Source organism: Barbus barbus (genome assembly GCF_936440315.1).
Source record: "Barbus barbus genome assembly, chromosome: 45".
Lineage (NCBI taxonomy): Eukaryota > Metazoa > Chordata > Actinopteri > Cypriniformes > Cyprinidae > Barbus > Barbus barbus.
In genome coordinates, this window is record NC_136723.1 from 19,721,929 (window position 1) to 19,742,424 (window position 20,496).

Consider the following 20,496-nt stretch of genomic DNA (forward strand, 5'->3'; position numbering starts at 1 on the left):
AGGTGTCTTTTCCAGTGACTTGACCAGTGTCCTCTCAATGGCCAGCAGAGCTAGGCTGCTTAAATGGCCTTGGCCCATTGTGTTACGGGTGCAGGACTTGAGCCGCTTTAAACAGGAGAAGCTCCTTTCTACACCTGCAGATGTAGCTCCAATTGTTGCCACTAATGAGAACAGTTTGTAAAGCTGAGGCATTGCACTGTCCAACTCCATGTCTTTAACCCCCTGGGGTCTGAGGGTGTTTTGGGGGCCTGGAGAAGTTTTGACATGCCCTGACATTTGTGCTTTTTTCAGTTGCTTATAAATATATAAATGGCTAACGTCTAATAACACTGTAAACAGCAAAAACAGGGCTACAATAATATGTTAGCAGCACTTATGTACTTGATTTTGTTTTTGAGAAAACAACGTTTATGCGTGGTTAGTGAAAAACTAACATTTTGAAGTCACTGAAATAAGGCCATAAAAAAACATACAGAACATTTGTTCACAAGACTTCTGAGAACTGGATCTTGTAGCCTATAATTTTTGCTTCAAAATAATGTGAAAATCATCTTGTTTATTTGCTCACAAAAAACAATATATTGATTTTTTGAGTAAAAAGGGTCTATGCCTTCACATTCACACCTGAGAAGACAGGCCTGCATAATGAGCTTCATAATGAGCCATTTAGTCAAGTGTGTGACTGAGAGGAAGAGTTACAAGAAAGAATATGAGGACAAAATAATTTTTTTTTTTTTTTTTTTTTGTAGTTTATTAAGTATATATTTAGCTATCACGCAAAATAACTTGAGATTCACTTGTGAGTGCAGTTAAACATTTTATTAGGAACAATCAAAGCTGACTTTTTAGCATCATTACTCCAGTCACATGATCCTTCAGAAATCATTCTAATATTGTGATTTGCTGCTAAAAAAACATTTATTATTATGTTGAAAGGAGCTAAGAAGAATTAATTTTTTTGATGAATAGAAAGTTCAGAAGAACAGCATCGTTTGTAACATGATATATGTCTTCATCACTTGTGTGCTAAATAAAAGTTTTAATTTCTATATATGCTGTCTTCCAAGCTTTTGCACCTGGCATTTTCATAGTGTATATTGTTTATGTGCTCTGAAGGGGAAAAAACAACAACACGTTTTGAAATTCTGGGTTATTTCTCTCAGCAGATCTTCTTCCAGAAACAGAAAGTATCTGGGATGAACTTGTTTGTTTCCACGGAGGCGATGTGGCAGCATTAGATATAATGAGTTGACATCGCATTGGTTTCATACGGATTACTTTAACATAGAATATTTGTTTTTGTATTCATGTTGTTTTATTTACGTGTCTGTGAAGAGGTGACAGAGACAGAGCCCGCAGAGAACGCACCCTGTTTATTCTCTCTATTTTTTTAAAAGCACATTGTTTTGTTGTTATTATGACTATACACAAATAAAAGTAGACCCTTTGCAGTTTCAAATGATACCTTGCTCTTATCTATACGATCAAAACTCGTGGAGTATTTTTAGTTTGTTTCACTTCATAAAGAAAAACGAGACAGCCCGCACCGGTGGGTTAAGGAACACCAAGTAATCACACAGCATTCTCCTGTTATGATGAAAATTGGCCAGCAATTTCGTCAAGCAAATACCAAGAAATAGGTTGCAGCAGTTTGTCAATCCGCTATGGGACTGAGCTCGAATAGCTTCAGCATCAGCGACTTCTTATAGTACACAATCGCTGTCAATCAAAAGGAGATGCAGTCTTTCGACAGACCCTCCAATCATCACGCAGAAGCCCATGTCCAGCCCCGCCCACTCCTCCATTCACCCCCAGAGACGCTGAGCGTCCGGGGGCGGGACATAATCACAGCATTTATCCAATGACCTTCTAGTTTCGAAGCACTGAAAAAAACTGTTCAAAGCAGCCCCATTGAAGTCAATGGACGCTAGGCTTCAACAGGGAAATACACTGTGACGCTATGGGAATATATGAGAAGGAAATCGAGTCACCTGCTATATGTAGCTGATTCTGAACAAACTCGTCTTCGAGATGAACGTGCTCTAACGCATTTTTAATCAATAAAATGTTAACACAATAGTACATATTTGACCATTAATTTTTTGACATTATAGGGTCAAAAAAGTCTTAAAGAAATCCCCACTGCTGATGATGTTGGTGAACTTGTTTATTTTTTTGAGGTTTATGTTGGGTAAGTAAGGTTGTCTTGGCGGTTAACATGCCTAGTGGAGAAACCAACACTTTTCCACTTGCAAAAAAGGAGCTAAGTTACAACTCACTGCTCAATATTTTAATGTTGCACCATTAGAGCAAAGTTCATATAGTTCATGAATAATTATTATATGCTTAAAGTTTTAGGGTCAGCAAGTGTTTTTTTTATTATTTATTAGAGTAAAGACATTTATATAATGTTATAATGTAAAATATTTTTATTTCGAATAAATACTGCCCCCCCCCCCCCAAAAAAAATCAAAATAAAAAAAATCAAAATAAAATAAAAAACATTAAGCAGCATGGCTGTTTTTTATGCTGGTGTGATTACATTTTAAAATATACTAAAGCAGCAAATAGTTATTTCAAATTGTAATAATACTGTATTTCACCGTATTATTTTTTACTGTATTTTAGATCAAATAAATGCATGGTGAGCATTAAAAGACATCATTCAAAAACATTCCAAAAAAAAACTTTTGAACAGTTGTGTGTACTAATTATTTTAAATATAAATATACTACTTATGCAAATATTTGTATTAATATTATTATTTTAAATACAAATATACTAATACTGCACATCTACAATTGATTTTATTTCATGATTCTTTATGCTGTATTTTGGTGGAAATGTAATTTGCATCTGACAGTTAGGCCTACATGAGAAAATATGTTTGGAACATTAAACATTTTCAAGACGAACCAATATTTTTGCAAGGCAATTAAGGGATCGCTAAAAGTCTTTATGAAGTGCTTGCAATGTTCTAGTTGCTGTAAAAAAAAAAAATTGTGTCATTATTTGCTCACCCTCATGTTGTTTAAAACCTGAGGGGTTGTCTTTCATCTGTGGAAGACAAAAGAAGATATTTTGATAAATGTCTTTTTGTCCATACAATATAATCAATGTTATTTTAAACAAAAACAGTTGAAACATTCTTAAAATATACTTATGACAGAGTTCATTTTTGGGTGAACTATACCTTTATAATCTAATTCTGCAACCAAAAGAAGTACAGCACTTGTTAGAAACTAGTAATAATTCCCTACTAGCATCCAAAGCCCAGTCTGTGCTGGTGATCATTCATGGTGCTATTTTCAGTCGCACTGTTCACCTGTCACAGGTGTAGAGGACCAAATCCCAGGTGATCCTACACCTAAAGTAATGTTCATTTCATGAAGTCTCACCACTAGCAGGAAATCAAATGAAGCACTGTCTTTTCTTCCATCTGCTGGTTTGTGACTGAACTCCAGGGATCAGATTTGCTCACCTAAAATCAATCCATTACCTCACACGTCCAAAATCTTCTAGATATGACGTGACATGCAGGAAAATGAACGACATGTGTTGGCTTAGACCTAAAAATGGCACCCCTCTGACTGATGGATGATCTCCGTTCCCCCCACCTCTAAGATTACCTCAGTAATACTTGGGCGCAGGAATCATTTAGCTTCCCTCAGAACTGTCAGCTGACACAAGCCTGGATAAATCACTCCATTCACCCATGACTCTTTGAGTTATTTAGAAAATGGGTTTGGGCCTTGAAGTTTTTGTTTCCGTTTCTTTTATGTACAGTAGCACACTTTTTGTAAAACGCTTTTTGTTAACTTCTCTGGGACTCATTGCAGAGGTATTTGAGCTGTAATCGACTTCATTTAAATCTCAAGATAAGCTGGTTTTTAAAGCATGAGCTATTTCAGTCAATCACCTTGAATGAACCTGCATCACCAGTCCTTTTCAGAAGTTATGAAGCTAATTTATAGTGACATCAAAGGCTTTTTCATATGATTAGAGGTTGTAAAGATTGTGTATGCCTTTGTCTTCTCTTCATTTCGCTTTCTTGTCCATCTGTTTGTGGTGTTCTTGTATTTGTCACACTAGAACTCTCGCCTTCACCCTGTTGATTGTATTGCGAGGTTAGTTCAATCAGATTTTCAGAACCTTCATGCACACAGCACTCCAAAATCCAGCTTCGTCCCTGACTGCCCCAAACAGCCGTGACATTAACCTGACTATTAATAATCCATCATCAAAAGTCCATAATCCTGAGCAAACACTCCTGATATTTCACACCAGGCACCTCGAGAGAGTCTCGGCTGTGTTTTCAGAAAGCAAGTAAGCAAGTAAATGAGGTTTGTGGGCTTTTTCTGAACTTGAGACACCAATAAGTTCCCCTGTGGCATGTATTCATGCCGAGTTTCAACACATAATTTTTTTTTTTAATTATAAATTAAAATAAATGCCATTTTGCTGTTTTAGGATTTATTTGTTGCCTCTATTGATGTAATTCCAGAATATGTATTACTTGCAGTGCCCTCTACTAATATTGGCACCCTTGGTAAATATGAGCAAAGGTGGATGTGAAAATAAATCTGCATTGTTTATCCTTTTGATCTTTCATTAAAAAAAAAAATCACAAAATTCTAAGCTATTATTGAAGTAAAACAATTGAAAGTGTGTGTGGGGGGGGGGGGGGGGTCTCTTTGTGAAATAAATGCTTTCTCTAGTTCATGTTGGCCACAATTATTGGCACCCAATTATTGCAACGTCCTTTTCCCAAGATAACAGCTCTGAGTTTTCTAATGTAATCCTCAAGAGTTTGGAGAACACCTGATAAGAGATCCGTGAACATTCCTTCATACAGAATTTCTCCAGATCCTTCAGATTCACAGCTCCATGTTGGTGCTTCTTGTCTTCAGTTCACCCCACTCATGTTCTACAGGGTTCAGGTCAGAGGACTGGAATGGCCATAGCAGAAGCTTAATTTTGTGCTCAGTGACCCAATTTTTGTGTTGATTTTGATGTTTGTTTTGGATTATTGTCCTGATGGAAGATCCAGCCATGGTCCATTATAAGATTTCTAACATTTTTTTATCTGTTGGTTTCTGATAGAATCCTTGATGCCATGCATCTGAAAAAGATGTGCAGGACCTCTGGCAGAAAAACAGGCCCACAGCATTAAAGATCCAGCAGTAGATTTAACCGTGGGCTGGGATTCATTTTATCCCTGTTTGTACTAAACCCATATGGTGGATTTGCTGCCAAAAACCTATTTTTTAGTTTCTTCTGACCATAGAAGCCATTTGAAGTTCCAGTCGTGTCTGAAACTGAATATGCTGGAGATTGTTTTTGGATGAGCGAGGAGAATTTTCCTTGAAACCCTCCCAAACAACAAGTGGTGATGTAGGAGCTGTTTGATATTTTAGTTTTTTGGCTTTCTGACCCCAAGACTCAACTAATCTCTGCAATTCTGTTGCTGTGATCCTTGGAGAGTCTTTGGCCACTCACACTCTCCTCCTCACCATGCATTAAGACACACATCCTCTACTATTTGTAACATCTTTAGTTGATTGGAACCTCTTAATTATTGCCCTGATGGAGGTAATGGGTTTTCAATGCTTTAGCCCTTTTCTTACAGCCGCTTTCTATTTTTTGAAGCTCAAAAATCTTGTTCTGCACATCAGAACTATATTCTTTGGTTTTACTCCTTGTGATGGATGATTAAGGGAATTTGGCCTTTGTGTTTCTCATATTCAGGGGCGTGTCTACGTGGTGGCCAGGGGGGGCACCGGCCCCCCCTGAAATTTGGCTGGCCACCCCAGGTGCCCCCCCTAACAGATGTCTTGCGATAGGCTTGTTTTTAGTTAATTTCTAACTGCATCTGGCGTATCTTGGCATGTGTAGGCAGCTGCCTAGGGCAGCTTTCTTCTCTTCTTTATTAATTTTAGGCATTTTAGCGTGATCTAAATGACAAATGTCGAGAGCGCATAATGTTACACGATCATGTAATGCGCGAGCACGAATCTCTCCACTCACAAGCGGATTTCCTTCACTCGCACAAAACTGGACGTGTGCTTTTAAATCGACATTGTTCTTTTATGAATTGGCTCGGGTCTCACTCAGATATTGTGTGTATGCTCAAACGTTATCCTCGCATCACTGAAGACCAGAAAAGCTTTTTTTTCTAAGTGAAGAGTAGGCTTTTCTCACTAAATGGAAGCAAGCTGAATATAGTTAGCCTTCTCTAGTTATTAATTTTATTAATACTTATTTTAGTTAAGTGCTTAAATTGTAAATATGCATTTATTAAATTATTTTATGTAGTACATTTGTATTTTGTTGTTTTTGTATATAGTTATAGAAGCATATCAACCAGGTTCCAGAAGTAATCACTAAGGCTGCTTCTGAAATAAGTGGGGGTGCTCTCTTAATGCACATTTTCACATATTTTGTCCCTTCTATTGCTATCAATATGCTGCTACTTTGAGAGCGAATCCCACATAAATATGCAGATGTCATTCCCAAAACTTTGCAACGTGTGTGTGGGCAAAAAACAAAGTTCTACATTTTAAATGGATTGCTTAGAAAGCTCGCAAAGAGTGCTCATAACCAATAAAGCTGTCACTCTTTGTTCATCGCAATCTCACAAAGTTCTGTGAGGACCAATGAATCTCACACTGTGCAATTAATAGCCTATAGCCTATATGATATAGGCCTATTAACATCGTGTATCCAACCCCTCCCCCTGGCCACCCTCTTTTAAGGCAGTGCCCCAGACTGGCCCCCCCATTTAAAATGCTCTAGACACGCCCCTGCTCATATTTATAATCCCGTGGAACACGAAGTCATGGCTGGACAATTTCATGCTCCTAGTCACCCTGTTGTGCTAAAAATGTAGTCTAAATATGAATGGGAATATACTTCAGAGATATTTTACTCATAAGAATTTCTAGGGGTGCCAATAATTATGGCCAACATACTTTGGAGAAAAATGTTTGTTTCATCATTAGATTTTCTTCCCACTATTGATTGTTTTACTTCAATGAAAGGTTATAATTTTTGTAAATTGTGAAAAGTGTATAGAAGCCCCCCCCCCCCCCCCCCCCCCCCCCCAAAAAAAAAAATTCCTTTTGATTTTCATAGCAGAAGGAAAGTCACACTAAGTAGGAGCTGATGCAAATTGCAGAGTTTTAATGGCGATTTGGTTGTGGTCTGTGAATGGTAGCAGTATATATAAAATGTAATACTTGTCTGAAAAACAAATGTGTTACCTCTACCAGAAAAGAAATTAATCTTGCAATTTTACAGCAATTTCACAAGGTTCATGTATTAAAGTGCCAGTTAAGTTTTAGCATACAGTCTGTGTGGATTTGATATGGCGTGAGCCTGAAATTTCATTAAACGCATCGCAGAGACGTAATATTTTAACAACACAATTAGTTAATAACACACATGCAGCAAACAGTTGTCTGGCTTTTAATCTGTCACATCTGATTCTTCTCCTCCTGCCAGTTAGTCCATTACTCAGATCCAAGTGTTTTTTTTTCTCCCTCGTGTTTGTAAATCTTGGAACAACTCCAGTCAAATCTTCCAGCAGATTTCTGAATCGGTAAAGCCAAAAACAGCCTCAGTAACACATTGGTTACAGAGCAGGACCAGCATTAACTAAGACTACAATGACGGATCGTGACATATGTTCAGCTACAACATGCCAAGAACTGATCTATGTCTTCAAAAATCATCCAGCAGCTATAGGGCTACAGAAAACCTGCTGCTCAACATCCCATGAGCTTTGCAAGGCGAATGTTTGACATTGAGAAATGAAACCGGCTAGGGGAAAAAGAAACCTTTGCCCCCATTTTTTTTTTTTTTTCCATCTTTTTAAGTTATTTCCAACTCAATATAAAGAAAATTGGAAGTGTCTTGTGCGGTGTGCGTGTTCTGCTGTGATTAGCAGCCTTTCTTTAACCTGAGAGTGGAAGAGATTGTGCATCTGACAGGATTCACTATGACATGATTGCTGGCCCATTGAGTTTCAACTAATCACAGAAATGTGTGTTTCTAATTGCTGACTTACAAAGTCCCTGATGGCAATTGGAGGCTGTTCTGAGCTATAATTTCTGTGCCGTCTCTTTTTCTTTCTCTCTGAATCATCTGCTATCATTCCACACACATTAGACACATACAGAATATGTGCGCGCACACACACACAGAGTTAAATATTCACAAAATGAGACATGCAAGTCTGCACAAACAACACTGAATTCCACAGACACCTTCATAACCTAAAATCAGGGATCTGCCAGGCTGCATTGATTTGTTTGGCAGCAGAGCTCTACTCACAGGCTAAGAATCATTTGGTGCATTTGAATGATATGTAGGCAACATAACATCAAAACTGACCCAATTCTACTTCATTAATAAATGTTCCTTGTTTAATTGCACAGTTAAGTAGTGTATGTTATTATTAAGTTATGTATTGGTTTTCTGATTTGATTCTGATTCATAAGCTCTCCATTTTGATTCAACTTGGAATATTTTATTTATCATATTTTCTCTTCTTACATATGAATGCATGCTAATACAGTAATAACTTGTTTAAAAGGGCTGGCTCAGTAGAGTCACTTGTGAATGCAGATACACTGGTTGAACTGTATGGTTTTTGATTGAAAAAAAGAGAACCTTTTCAAAATAGTAATTCGCTTGCAAATCGGACTACATTGGTTGCACAGTATTATTTGATTTGCTAAAAAGAGTTGGTTCATAAGAGTCATTTGTTTGTGAATCAGATTACACTTGTTGCACTGTATGGTTTTGATTCACTAAAAAGTTTTGATTCTTAATAGTCATTTTATTGCTTGTGAATTGGTCTATACTGATTGCACTGTGTGAATTTTGATACACCCATAAAATAACCTTTTTAAACGAGTCATTTGTCTTTGAATCTGACTACAATGGTGACACAGTGTTCATCTGATTCACTAAAAATAACCAATTCATAAGAGTCACTTGTGATTCTGACTTTTTTCCTTCAGATTTTTTGATGATCTGCACAGCTACTTTATCACAGTCTATATTGGATACCAAAGGAGCTGCTTTGTCTATATTAGCGGTCATTTTAAAATGACATACATCTTTGAATCTTCCAGTGTAGACTGACACAAGCAGCACAACAGTGTTTCAAATTACAGTAGGTCTAGCACTGCATTACTTCCCACCGAATACAGTGTTTTACACTTGTTGCATTCCAGAAGTTAAATGCACTGTGAATGCTTTTTTGTCTTTAACTGTGTAAGTGTTTATGAAAGATTTCTACAGATTATCCCGGATACGTGAGAGCTTGTAAATAGAATTGTTTCTATGAATCTCATTCTGAATTCCAGCAGCAGAAAGCTTCCTCTCTCTATCTATCTGCGGGGAACGCCGCTCCATCCGTGGATGTGCGACTTGAAGTTTATTCCCAAACAGCATTTGTAAGCGTGCTTTGATTGTGACCCACTCAGACGCTGATGTATTAATTCTTTTTTTCTGAGTCGTTTGCTGTCGCAGGAAGCTGACAGGGCACCTGAGTGCGGTTTCAGAGACAGAAGCTATTTTAAGTCGTGAGATAAAACTAGACCCCATCCCACGTTGTTTTCGCGGCAGGTGGTCTCTGTTCCCACATTGTCGGGGATTGTTTATTAAGGGAGAAGGCAGGGCCACTGCCAAGCGCGGTCTGTCAGAGACGAGAGAGCGCTCTGGTTATGACACAGCCTGTCGCGTGTGCGTGCGCCTTGGGAGGGGCGCGTGACTGCGGCTCAAACGCTACTTCTGACATTTCCATTAGACACAGGGTTATGGATCTGCCTGGGCCAGGTGGGTACAGGAGAGCCATGGCAGTGTCACAGCCTGTCTGCTTTCGCTGCGAGGGACACATTACTTAACCTGCCACAGCAGCCCCGCTGACATTTGAGCCAAGACTCACAAAACACAGCACTGAAGACATCCGATTCACCGCCATTACTTTAATTTCCCTTTTCCTTTATGGATAATGAAGACACTGCATCGTCTTAACTGCCTGGACGTTTGTGTGCAGTATTTACCATGGATGGGATTTCCTAAACAGGGGTTCGTGAAAACCTGAAGGTTTGTAAGGGAACTAGAGTGGGTTTGTGAGTTTATGAAGAGCTAAATAAATAGTATGTAACACCACACATAACAAGTGGACAAGAATATATTTATTTTGGTCATAAATTAAGAATTTGCGTCTCATTCAGCTCATCTGCTGTTGCTACCTTCTCATTTATTGTACATACATCTAATTTTGTTAAGAAAAATAATAATAATGAGAAAATCGAATGACGAAATTAAAACCGTGAATCGAATCGAATCGTGAGTTGAGTGAATCGTTACATCCCTACAAGAAACTATAAATTTGTTCTTTCTTTTTTTCACCTAGATTTTTCTTGTTCACCTTCTTTTCCAGCCAGGTGTTGATAGGCACAGGGGCATTAGTCATGATAAGGTCAGGCTGTCAGTTCAAGACTACACTGTAATCTTCCCCGACTCGACCTTTAGACCGTAGATTAGCTCCATTAGTTCTGCTGGAGTGGCGTAGTGGTGAGCAAAACTGTCGGTGTGGTAATTCACCCGATCCCAGGCTGGAGTAGAAGTCCTCCTCTGGGCAGCGGCGCTTCACGGAGCTGAAGTAATTCACTGCGACTCGCCCTTCCTAAGTGGTGGGCCGGCAGGTGGGGACGTCAGACACGTCACAACGTGAATCACATGCTACAACGGGCGCGCGTGGGTTCCCGAGGCAAAAACATGCACCTGAGTTCATACATATCGAATCGGAACGCAGCCCAGCATGATGAGTTGAGGCTGCACTGTGCCTTTCTGTTTTCCCCAGAGCCTCCAACATACAAAGCCATGTGCTAATGCAATATGAGGGCCGATATGTCAGACGGTGAGTAATTGCAGACATAAAGGTGCTTTGAGAAATTGCTTGTCAAACAATTTGGTGTTTTATTAGGAGTAGGTGCCGTGCCATACAAGGGACGTCTACTGGAAAAGCACAAGTTTCCACGGCTGCTTAGAGGTGAGGCGGTTCCTTAGAGCTTGTGGTCCCAGGTTCCCACAGTAATTAGCCGTGTTGGAGCTCGGTCTGCCCTGCCTGCGTGGGACTTGGGCCCGAACGTTAGCGCTAATGAGAAAGCAGCGTTTTGCCTTTTTATTTTTTATTTTTCCATCGGATTGGCTTTACGGCAATGTTAAAACTGCAATTATCGCTTGTCATCACAGTGTGTGACAATTGCCAGCCTTTGCTCTGCCCTAAAAAGTAATTTGCGAGCGAAAGTCTGACAAAATCCTTTAGGATTCTAACACGTCCTCATCTCACCTCCCCCTCTTTATAATTTAAGGACAGTTATCAACTATATAAAGAATAAATCAGCTTTCGAGGCTGCGTGTTAAATTCGTTTTCTGTGTGTGCGCTTACACGTGTGTGGATGTGTCCTTGTGGCTGCTTTAGAGTTCTGCGAGTGAACGTGGAGCCGGTGGTGAAGGAAACAGAAACCCGTGAAGCTCTTTGAGTGTCAGGCAGCAGGATTATTGCCCCGGGCAGCCCCACAGGCCAGAGGGGGTGGCTGAATCAGGCAGGAGTGCAGGAGGCCTTGATTTTACATTCATCCGTGCCCTCGTCGTACACAGGAGCAGCTGGAGCTCCATGAGATGCTACCGCAGCCAAACAAAACCACCGGCCTGGTTTCTAGTGTTTCTGAAAAAACTATATAAACACATATGCTAAACTTCTCAGTAGAAAAAAAAAAATGCTGTATGTGAAAATAAAGATGAAATTAAAGTCTCAAAGACACAATCATTAACTCCTTGAGCGGAACCACTCATTTGCCCAGCGGTTTGCTTTGTGATTTGCATACGTGAATTCAAATTACAAATTACCATAATGTTGCCGATTACAATTTGTAATTTAGACCCTGGTCTAGTTTTGCACTCTTTGATGTTCAGATGCACCTGTTTTGATCTTATTTGTCAGAAGAGCAGTTGAATTTGGAATTTACCATATTAGTTAAACTAACTCTTGTCAGAAGTTGGTTTCCAGTGAAGCCATTAATTGGGTACAAAATAGGATGTACAATTTCCAAGTTTATTAATGTATTTATTTAATGGTGAGTGAAAGGTGGTTAATCTCTAGAGGTCAAATTAAATTTGATATGAATTCCAAATTTCATTTATTTTATTTCATGTTTGTTTTCTGTGGGGTTTGCAAGCATTAAATTAACTTCAAATGTAATACAATTTAAAAAAGAAAACAGCTAATTTGGTACATTTTTACTATGCTGTAGTTTTTGATAAACAATTATTCATGTGGTCAGTGCAAGACTGCGTTATAAGGAGGTAAAATTTTATATAAGCAGATTTTTTTCTGTTAGTCTTATATGGGATGTGGACTTTTTCATTAAATAAACTTCAACTAATAACATTTAAAATCAAAAACAGAATGTGTATATGGGTACATTTGGGTATATTTCTCTTTAAATTTTAAAAAGTAAAAATATTTTTTCATTACAATATTTATTCATTTTTCCTTGTACAAATGTCTCTGAAATTTGTGTAAAAATTGAGATTGTTTACTTAACTTTCCACCATTTGTAAACAGGGTCAAAATGATCTTTTAAAAATTCAAGGAAGTCGTGTTCAATGCAAAATGTGGCACACATATAAATATTACTTTGTAATTATTGTATGATTTTATTTTTTAGACACTAGAAGTCTAGAAATGCAAGATCTCTGAGGTGGGACGGGGGAAAGTGATGTTTTTAAAACTAGCTATTTTTCATTTTAAATGTACCACATTCATGGAAATTGCCTCTGTCTTTTAGAACAGTGTTTGATATTAATATACATGGAGCGTTTCTCAGCATGATGGCATGACTGGGCTTTAGATTGGTCTTTAAGGCCTCTGTGTGAGTTTTTGAGAGAAGGGAATAAAGCAGCCTGACAGTATTGATGATCTTCACAACGCAAATTAATCTGGTTCCCCAAATAAGATACCATCTCCCCTCAGAAATGACTTCAATCCAGATTGTCAATCCTTAGTTAAAGTATTTTTATTTTTCTCAGAAGAATGTGTGCGCATTGTAGATTTCTGTATTGATGGACTCTTTTTGAAGTCTTCCCGTACATTGGTTCACATCAACTAATTTCACTATGTTAACTGACCTCGAGGCATATTTAATTCAACAATAACAACACAAAACCCTTTTCTAAACTATATGGTTGCTGATTATTGTGAACTTTCAGTGAATATCAGTCTTCCTCCCAACAAGGCCACGATCAATCTGAGCCAGGCAAAAAGATCAAGCATCTTATTCTTTGTGTCTTTTGCATCTCAAGGTTGTGCTGTAGGGTTTGTAATCGCTTTGAAGTAAAGGTTAGTTAAGAAAGAAGCTTGTTTATCAATCATACAAACACATTATGAAGATCAATAAATACTGTGCAGATTCATATTTATTTAATTGGGCAAATCCAAGCCATGCAACACACAGAACAGTGAACTTCTCGAGTGTTTGAATTGTATGGCAGAAAGATTCAGACCATGTCCATCTTTTGAAGAGCAGAGAGGTCTGGGTGGAATTGGAGGCCCTCTGATTTCTCTTGGCTAACAGCTCTGTTTTGAATTTGTAAGTTTTGAAGACTCAGTTGAGAAATCAATCCAGAAATCAAAGTGATTCATGTTCCACTTCTGTCGGGCACGGTGTCTTTTGCTTAGAATGGCGAGGACCAGGCCAGCCAAACCTATTTTCTGATACGGGAGAGATCTTGCTCCTCGAAAGTAAGTGCAATTTTGCACAGCATTTTCCAAAACTACTCCCAATCTTTCAAGACATATCAGCTGTGTGAAAATGATGCTTTAGTATGATGCTTTCATGGTTTTTTAATGGTTTGTTGATATTTTGCAGTACAGGATTAGAAAAATGTGTATATGTAAAGGCTTCTATATATATATATATATATATATATATATATATATATATATATATATATATATTGTGGCGGGAGGAGCAAACGACAGATACAGTGGGCGTGGCGTCAGGCCTCGGAGAGGTTTTTATTAAACAAAAATATCAAAATAAATGTCCAAGGGGAAAAAGTGTCCAAAATAAACAGGGGGATCTGGTGTCCTCGTCGTGCTGCGGGGCTTGTGAAGGAGGGCAGTGTTCAGGAGGGAAGGGTCCAGGCAAGGGACGGAGTCCGGTGGCCGCACGCGCTCCCATCTCGGGGGCCGGGACGCGAGTGGCGGCGGCTTCTTCTGAGCGGCGTAATCCCTCTGCTGGCCGCGGCTCCTCTGGGGGACTCGACGGCCCGGCATCCTGGCCCGTCAGCTGCCTAACGGGTGCTGGCTGTCTCCCGGACTGCGGGTCCGGCAACTCCCGTCTCTGGAGGTGCAGGGCTCCCTCGACGCTCCCTTCCTGGACACACAAGGACACCAGCGTGCATGCACGGGGAAGAGACCGGTCCCCCGAGGAGAGGCGCGCTCGGCATTTAAGCAGCGGCGGTAATGAGGCTCCATTCACATCAGGTGCGCCTCATCACACGCCGCCAGCCCTGGCTATTCAGCGCCCCTCCTCTCTCGCACACCCACTCCCGTCGGGAGCCTGGTGAAGGGCGGCGAATACGGGACCGGGTGGTGATGATAATAAGGGGGGAGGCAGCCGACTCGTCACAATATATATATATATATATATATATATATGTATATATATATATATATATATATATATATATGTATATATATATATATATATATATACACACACACACACACATACACTGCCCTTCAAAATTTGGGATCAAACTTTTTTTTAAGAAGCCTTCAAATCTACAGAAAAACTGTTATATTGTGAAATATTATTACAGTTTAAAATAATGGTTTTCTATTTTAATATGCTTGAAAATATAATTTATTCCCATGATCGATTTATTTTTTAATTTTCAGAATCATTACTGTGGTCTTCAGCATCACGTGATCCTTCTGGAATCATTCTAATATACTGATTTGCTGCTCAATAAACATTTATTTGTATTATTTATATTAACATTATTTATTATTTTTATTTTATTTTATTATTATGAAATTCCTTTTAATATCAGTATTTTTGTGGAAACCATGATACACTCAAAAGTTTGGGGTAAAAGAAAAAATATATATATTTAAAAATAAATAAATACTTTTTTTTTTTTTTTTAGCATGCTCGAAATTGATTAAAACTAACAATACTATAACATTACAAAATATTTCTATTTCAAATAATTGTTCTTTTGAACTTTCTATTATTCAGTCCTGGGGAAAATGTATCATGGTTTCCACAAAAAATATTAAGCTGCAAAAACCGTTTTCAACATGGAACCATTATAATTTGAGCACCAACAATAGGCTAAATGATCATAATTGAGCACCAATCAGCATATTAGAATGGTTTCTGAGGGATCATGTGACACTAAAAACCGGAGTATTGGCTGCTGAAAATTCAGCTTTGCATCACAGAAATGACATTTTAACCCTCTGAGGTCGAAGCCCGCAGCGTCGCGTTTTGTTTGCTGTTTCTGTACCTGAAGTAGCTGCTCACTTCGCTCATCTCACATTGATCTAAGGCACGGGAATGTTCGAAGAATAACAATAAAGTAATCTTGTTTCCTTCGGCTTTTGACCAATTTCACCGTACCGTTGGAGGCTTATGACACGCAATTTCTAAACACCTCTGAAGCGCTGTGGTAAAGTAGTCCTTTGACAACAAGACAACAGAGCTGATTGCCTCTTGCACAAAAGGCTCCTCCATTTCTCCCTCTCTCTCTCTCTGTCTTTCTCTCTGGAGGTGGTAAGGATGCTAGAGGGCCGTTTTTTTTAATGAGCTGTAACATCAGCAGCACTCAGGCATAAATTGCTGACACTGTATACTGCAGGTGTTTTGCTCCTCTCAGCTGACCCTTTAGCTTCCACAGCCACAGTTAAATAAAGCTGCTTCTGCTCTTCCACAGGTAAGATATTCAGACAGCACAAAATACTTTAAAAATAATAATATTGTGAAATAATATTAGAATTTAAAATAACTGTTTTCTATTTTAGTATTTTATACCTGAGATGGCAAAACTGAATTTTCAGCAGCCATTACACCAGTCTTCAGTATATATATTTAGCAAAAGAAACCTGATTGGCTGTGCTCAATGGGCAAAGCCATTTCACTTTTACAAGGCAGACAATTCACACTTCTTGTAATGATACCCTGGGAAATCAATTTCATGCAAAATATATGTTGCATTATTATTCCAAGCCTGAGTCCTTCCCAGATAAAATTTTTTTTTTTTTTCAGGTAGCTTTTGCGGAGGTTTCAAAAGGGCAGTAATACAATAAACTCAATCAATCTTGCATGTTGATCTTGTAAATAACTTCCCTGTCATCTTGCTCTCGCTCTCATTCTCGCTTGCTTTCTTTTCTCTGAGAGCTTTCAATGCCCTGCCTGCATGCTGTTTTTCTCATCCTTTGTTACGCTCTGAATTGACGTCTTCTGGGAGTGATATTTAAATCTGTGTCCAGGAAATGGAACCGCAGGAATCCAATAACAAAATTAATTTGTCTAGATTTGACTTGGGGTGCTTTGGCCACGGCGAGGGGATGCGCCAAACCTCTGAATGTAATGATTGGATTTATTTATCTATTTGTGGCTCTCATTAGAGGTGTCCATGGATCCTAGAGCCCCTGCTGTGGATATTGGTCTGCTTTCATGAAACACAACTGCTGGGTCTCATAAACAAAAGATGCCGTGATGCCTTGGATGGAGATGGCGAGGTGTATTTATCGTTTTGCATCTGTTTGTAGAATGAAGATGATTTTCAGAATGTGCATAAAACGCCCTTAGATTCGGCCAGCCAAAAGTCCAGTTATATTAAGGTCATGCATTACAAAGGCACTGAATCGCTTGCATTCGTTCAAAGTGACTGACCGTTGACATGCATGTAGACTTGCCTTTCAAACACAGTTAAAGTTTGATGTGAATAACCACACATCTTTACAAATATCCTTCAGAAAAACATTCTCTATTATCTGTTTGATGAGTCCAACACAAAAGCTCTGAAGGCAGTGCTGTTCTTTAGCTGTGATTTGTTGCACACTATGTGAGAGAGTCTGGGCAATATCCTTGTAAAACCTTCGCATATTCAGACAGGTCAGCGGTGAGAGAGATTTCTAAACACTGTCACTTTTGGAAGCTATTGCAGCTGCATGATATTTACACTGCAATGTTTACACTGCTCTTTTCAATACAGTAAAAGTGAATGAGACAGATGTGGTAGAGCTCTGTCAAAATATCACCATAAAAGCAGGCAATACGAGCTCTCATCTCTTTTGTACTTTCTCAAACTTGATCAGTCTTCATCTGCCATATTCAAATAAACACAAATGAGGTTTGACAGCTTGTGGTTGAAGGAAATAAATAGTGAATGATGACTTTTGATGAAATTTCGGTCTGTTTCTCATATGGCTTTAGAAGACTTTTGTCATTTCTGGAGCTTGGACAATTCTGCCTAATATCTCCATTTTGTGTTTATTGGTAGAAAGATCATATGGGTCAAGAATGCCTTCAAGAACCAGTTCTGTATAAGACTTTCAAAAGTTCTCATCTATTAGAATACAACAATCAAACCGGTTTCACTCACAAACTATATTGAGTAGTGTATGTCAAAACCTTCAACAAATGACAAAATTAAGCACAAATGCTAAAAATAATAGCAATTATTTTGCTTTTTATGTATAAGTGCCATTACATGCAGTTCAAAAGTTTTGGTTGATGTTTTTGAAAGAAGTCACCTAGGCTACATTTATGTGGTCAAAAATACAGTAAAAATAGTAATGTTGTGAAATATTATTACACTTTTAAAAAACAGTTTTTTATTTAATATATTTAAAATGTTATTTACTTCTGTGATGCAAAGCTGAATTTTCAGCATTAGTACTCCAGTCTTCATTGACACAAGATCCTTCAGAAATCATTCTGATATGCTGATTTGCTGCTGAAGAAACACTTATTATAATCTATGTTGAAAACAGTTGTGCTGCTTAATATTTTTGTGCAAACCATAATTTTTTTTTCCCCGAGATTCTTTGATGAATGGAAAGTTCTGCGGAAGAGGATTAGGGCCAAGCAATAATAATAAAAAAAAAATAAATCTCAAGATTTTTGCTAAAACTAATATTTTTTATTATTATTGTTTGGCCCTAATCCTCTTCCATAAAGTTCAAAGGAGCTGCTTTTTTTTTTACAATATAAATGTCTTTACTTTCACTTTTATCAATTTAATGCATCCAAGTATTAAAAATAAATAAATAAATGACTCACCCCAAACTTACATCACCATTTAACCAAAATCACATTTCATTAAGATTTTTTTTTTTCATGAAATACTATTCTATCCACCTTTCTTTTAAAGCTCTATGTGTGACAATAACTGTCTCGGCTGTGTCTATTTTTATTTCTTCCAAGAAATTTCAGGTGAAACCTCAGAAACAAAAGTGACAAAAGTGACAAATAACATATAACTGAGAACTCCAGTAAGTTTTCTGCGCTATAAAGGAGCAACAATCCTGTGGGTTATGCAATAAACACCCCTCAATATCTTCAATATGGGTGGGCAAACAAAAGAAGTATATTTTAATGCTAAGCTTTGATGTTTTTCGTCTTTAACAGAACTAAGATCAAGTGTGAGGATTGGTGTTATCTTTAAACAGCAAAATTAGACAGCAGTGCACAGAGAGAAAAAATATGCTTGGCATCTCAGCACCGTCCCGCAGAAATCCTGCCACATCAGTGGAAGGCCAAGCGCTATTTATGAAAGATGCACCTCGCAGAGCTGCACTTTGTTGAATTTAAGACCAAAGTGGTCTCGGGAGATGCGCAAGGCTCCTCTGTTTCTCTGATGTGTCAACTGTTTTCACATTTAAAGACCAAAAAAGGTGAGGGAAAGTGACTGTTGAAAGGACGAGATGTTTATTTCTCTGAGAATCTTCTGTGAATATATTCTCAGAGAAATACATATTCGCTTTCTATTGACGCTCTTATCCGCTTCCCCCGAACGGCAAAAAATAACTCTGCAGTTTAATGAAAACGGTAACACGTACTTTTCACCTCCCGTATTGAAGACTGCTTACCTTCAGGGCACTATTAGACTTCAAGGTGAACAGCCGTCTGCAAGCGGCCGTTCCGGAGCACCACCGAGCCTGTCATCCGGCGCTGGTGCGGTTCGTCGTCAGGAAAATAATTTTGCCTGCTAAGCTGAGTTTCTGTGAGTGAGAGCAGAGTTTGAGGAGCTTCGAGCTGATTTATGGTGCAGATCTTGTGGATCTCAGCAGTGTCATGTTCAGCTTTCCTAACTGTGAGGCACCTACTCGTACTTCTGTGTGTCACTGCACTTTATTAAGCATTCCAGTGACATAAAGTTGAAATTTATAGATTTATTCTTCAAAGTGAGTTTTGGGAGTTGGAGTAGATTTACTAGAGCCATAATAATGATCCTCAAGTTAAAGGCTGTTTTTTGTACATCCTCTGGCAGGGGCAGCCGGCTCTGGCAAATTGTATTTGATGATTTATAATTGTGACCTCCCTCGTTCATTCTTCTCTCTCTCTTTTGTGTTTTAGGAAGCTCGGTTGTGTTTATCCAGCAGCCTCATGACCTGGTGGTGGTGGCCGGGCAGGCTGTGACCCTGCCATGCTCCATTACTGGATATCATGGCATGGTGCTGTGGGTCAAAGACGGTCTCGCTCTGGGGGTCAACCGAGACATGTCAGGTAAGAGCTTTTGCTTCACTATGTTTCGTATTCTAACCTGTGGTGAAATAACTTGGCCTCTGTTCATCAGTTGCTTGCATATACGCATGATCACATGTGCAAAGTTGGTTGATTACATAATTGTAGTTGATTTATAATTGAATTGCATAATTGCAATTTATGTGTACAAAGTATAGGACAGTACAATCAAACGGTTACAAATCTTGTCTCTTCTCATGCTGTCTGATTGAAGAACAAAATCTTGACCTTCAAATTTTCCAAGAGATGGCTTGAATCATTTAGAGCTTGATATAAAAACAATGTCTGAAATGGAGCAAGACAGAAAACTCTGTTGAACTTTTAATAATTAATTTGCACTACCATTCAAAAGCTTTTTTTTTTTAAATCTCTTATATTCTCGCCAAGACCGCATCAGATTTTTTTTTGTTAACTAACACTAAAACCATAAAAAATAACAAAAACACAGCAAATTTACTAAAACTTAAAAATGAAAAATAAAATAATAAAAATGAATTCACAATATTGATAAAAACTAGTATAGTGTCTCAGTTATACTAAAATAACATTGGCCTGCATTTATAGTATGTGATCAAAAATGCAGCGAAAAAGGTAATATTGTGAAATTTACCTTTTATTTGACTGGAACAACTAAGAGGTTAGAAGGGAAGCA

The 20,496-nt window shown here is 38.3% G+C and overlaps 1 protein-coding gene across 1 annotated transcript in view; it reads left to right on the forward strand.

Moving 5' to 3' along the window:
- The window catches only part of LOC306864264 (kin of IRRE-like protein 3), a gene marked incomplete at both ends in the record, with an annotated part of 148,793 nt that overhangs the window by 64,056 nt on the left and 64,241 nt on the right, over positions 1–20,496 (forward strand). The window contains one exon of the mRNA XM_079408167.1: positions 19,677–19,826. Coding sequence (XP_079264293.1) covers positions 19,677–19,826 — 150 coding nt within the window. The remainder of the gene's footprint in view (positions 1–19,676; positions 19,827–20,496) is intronic.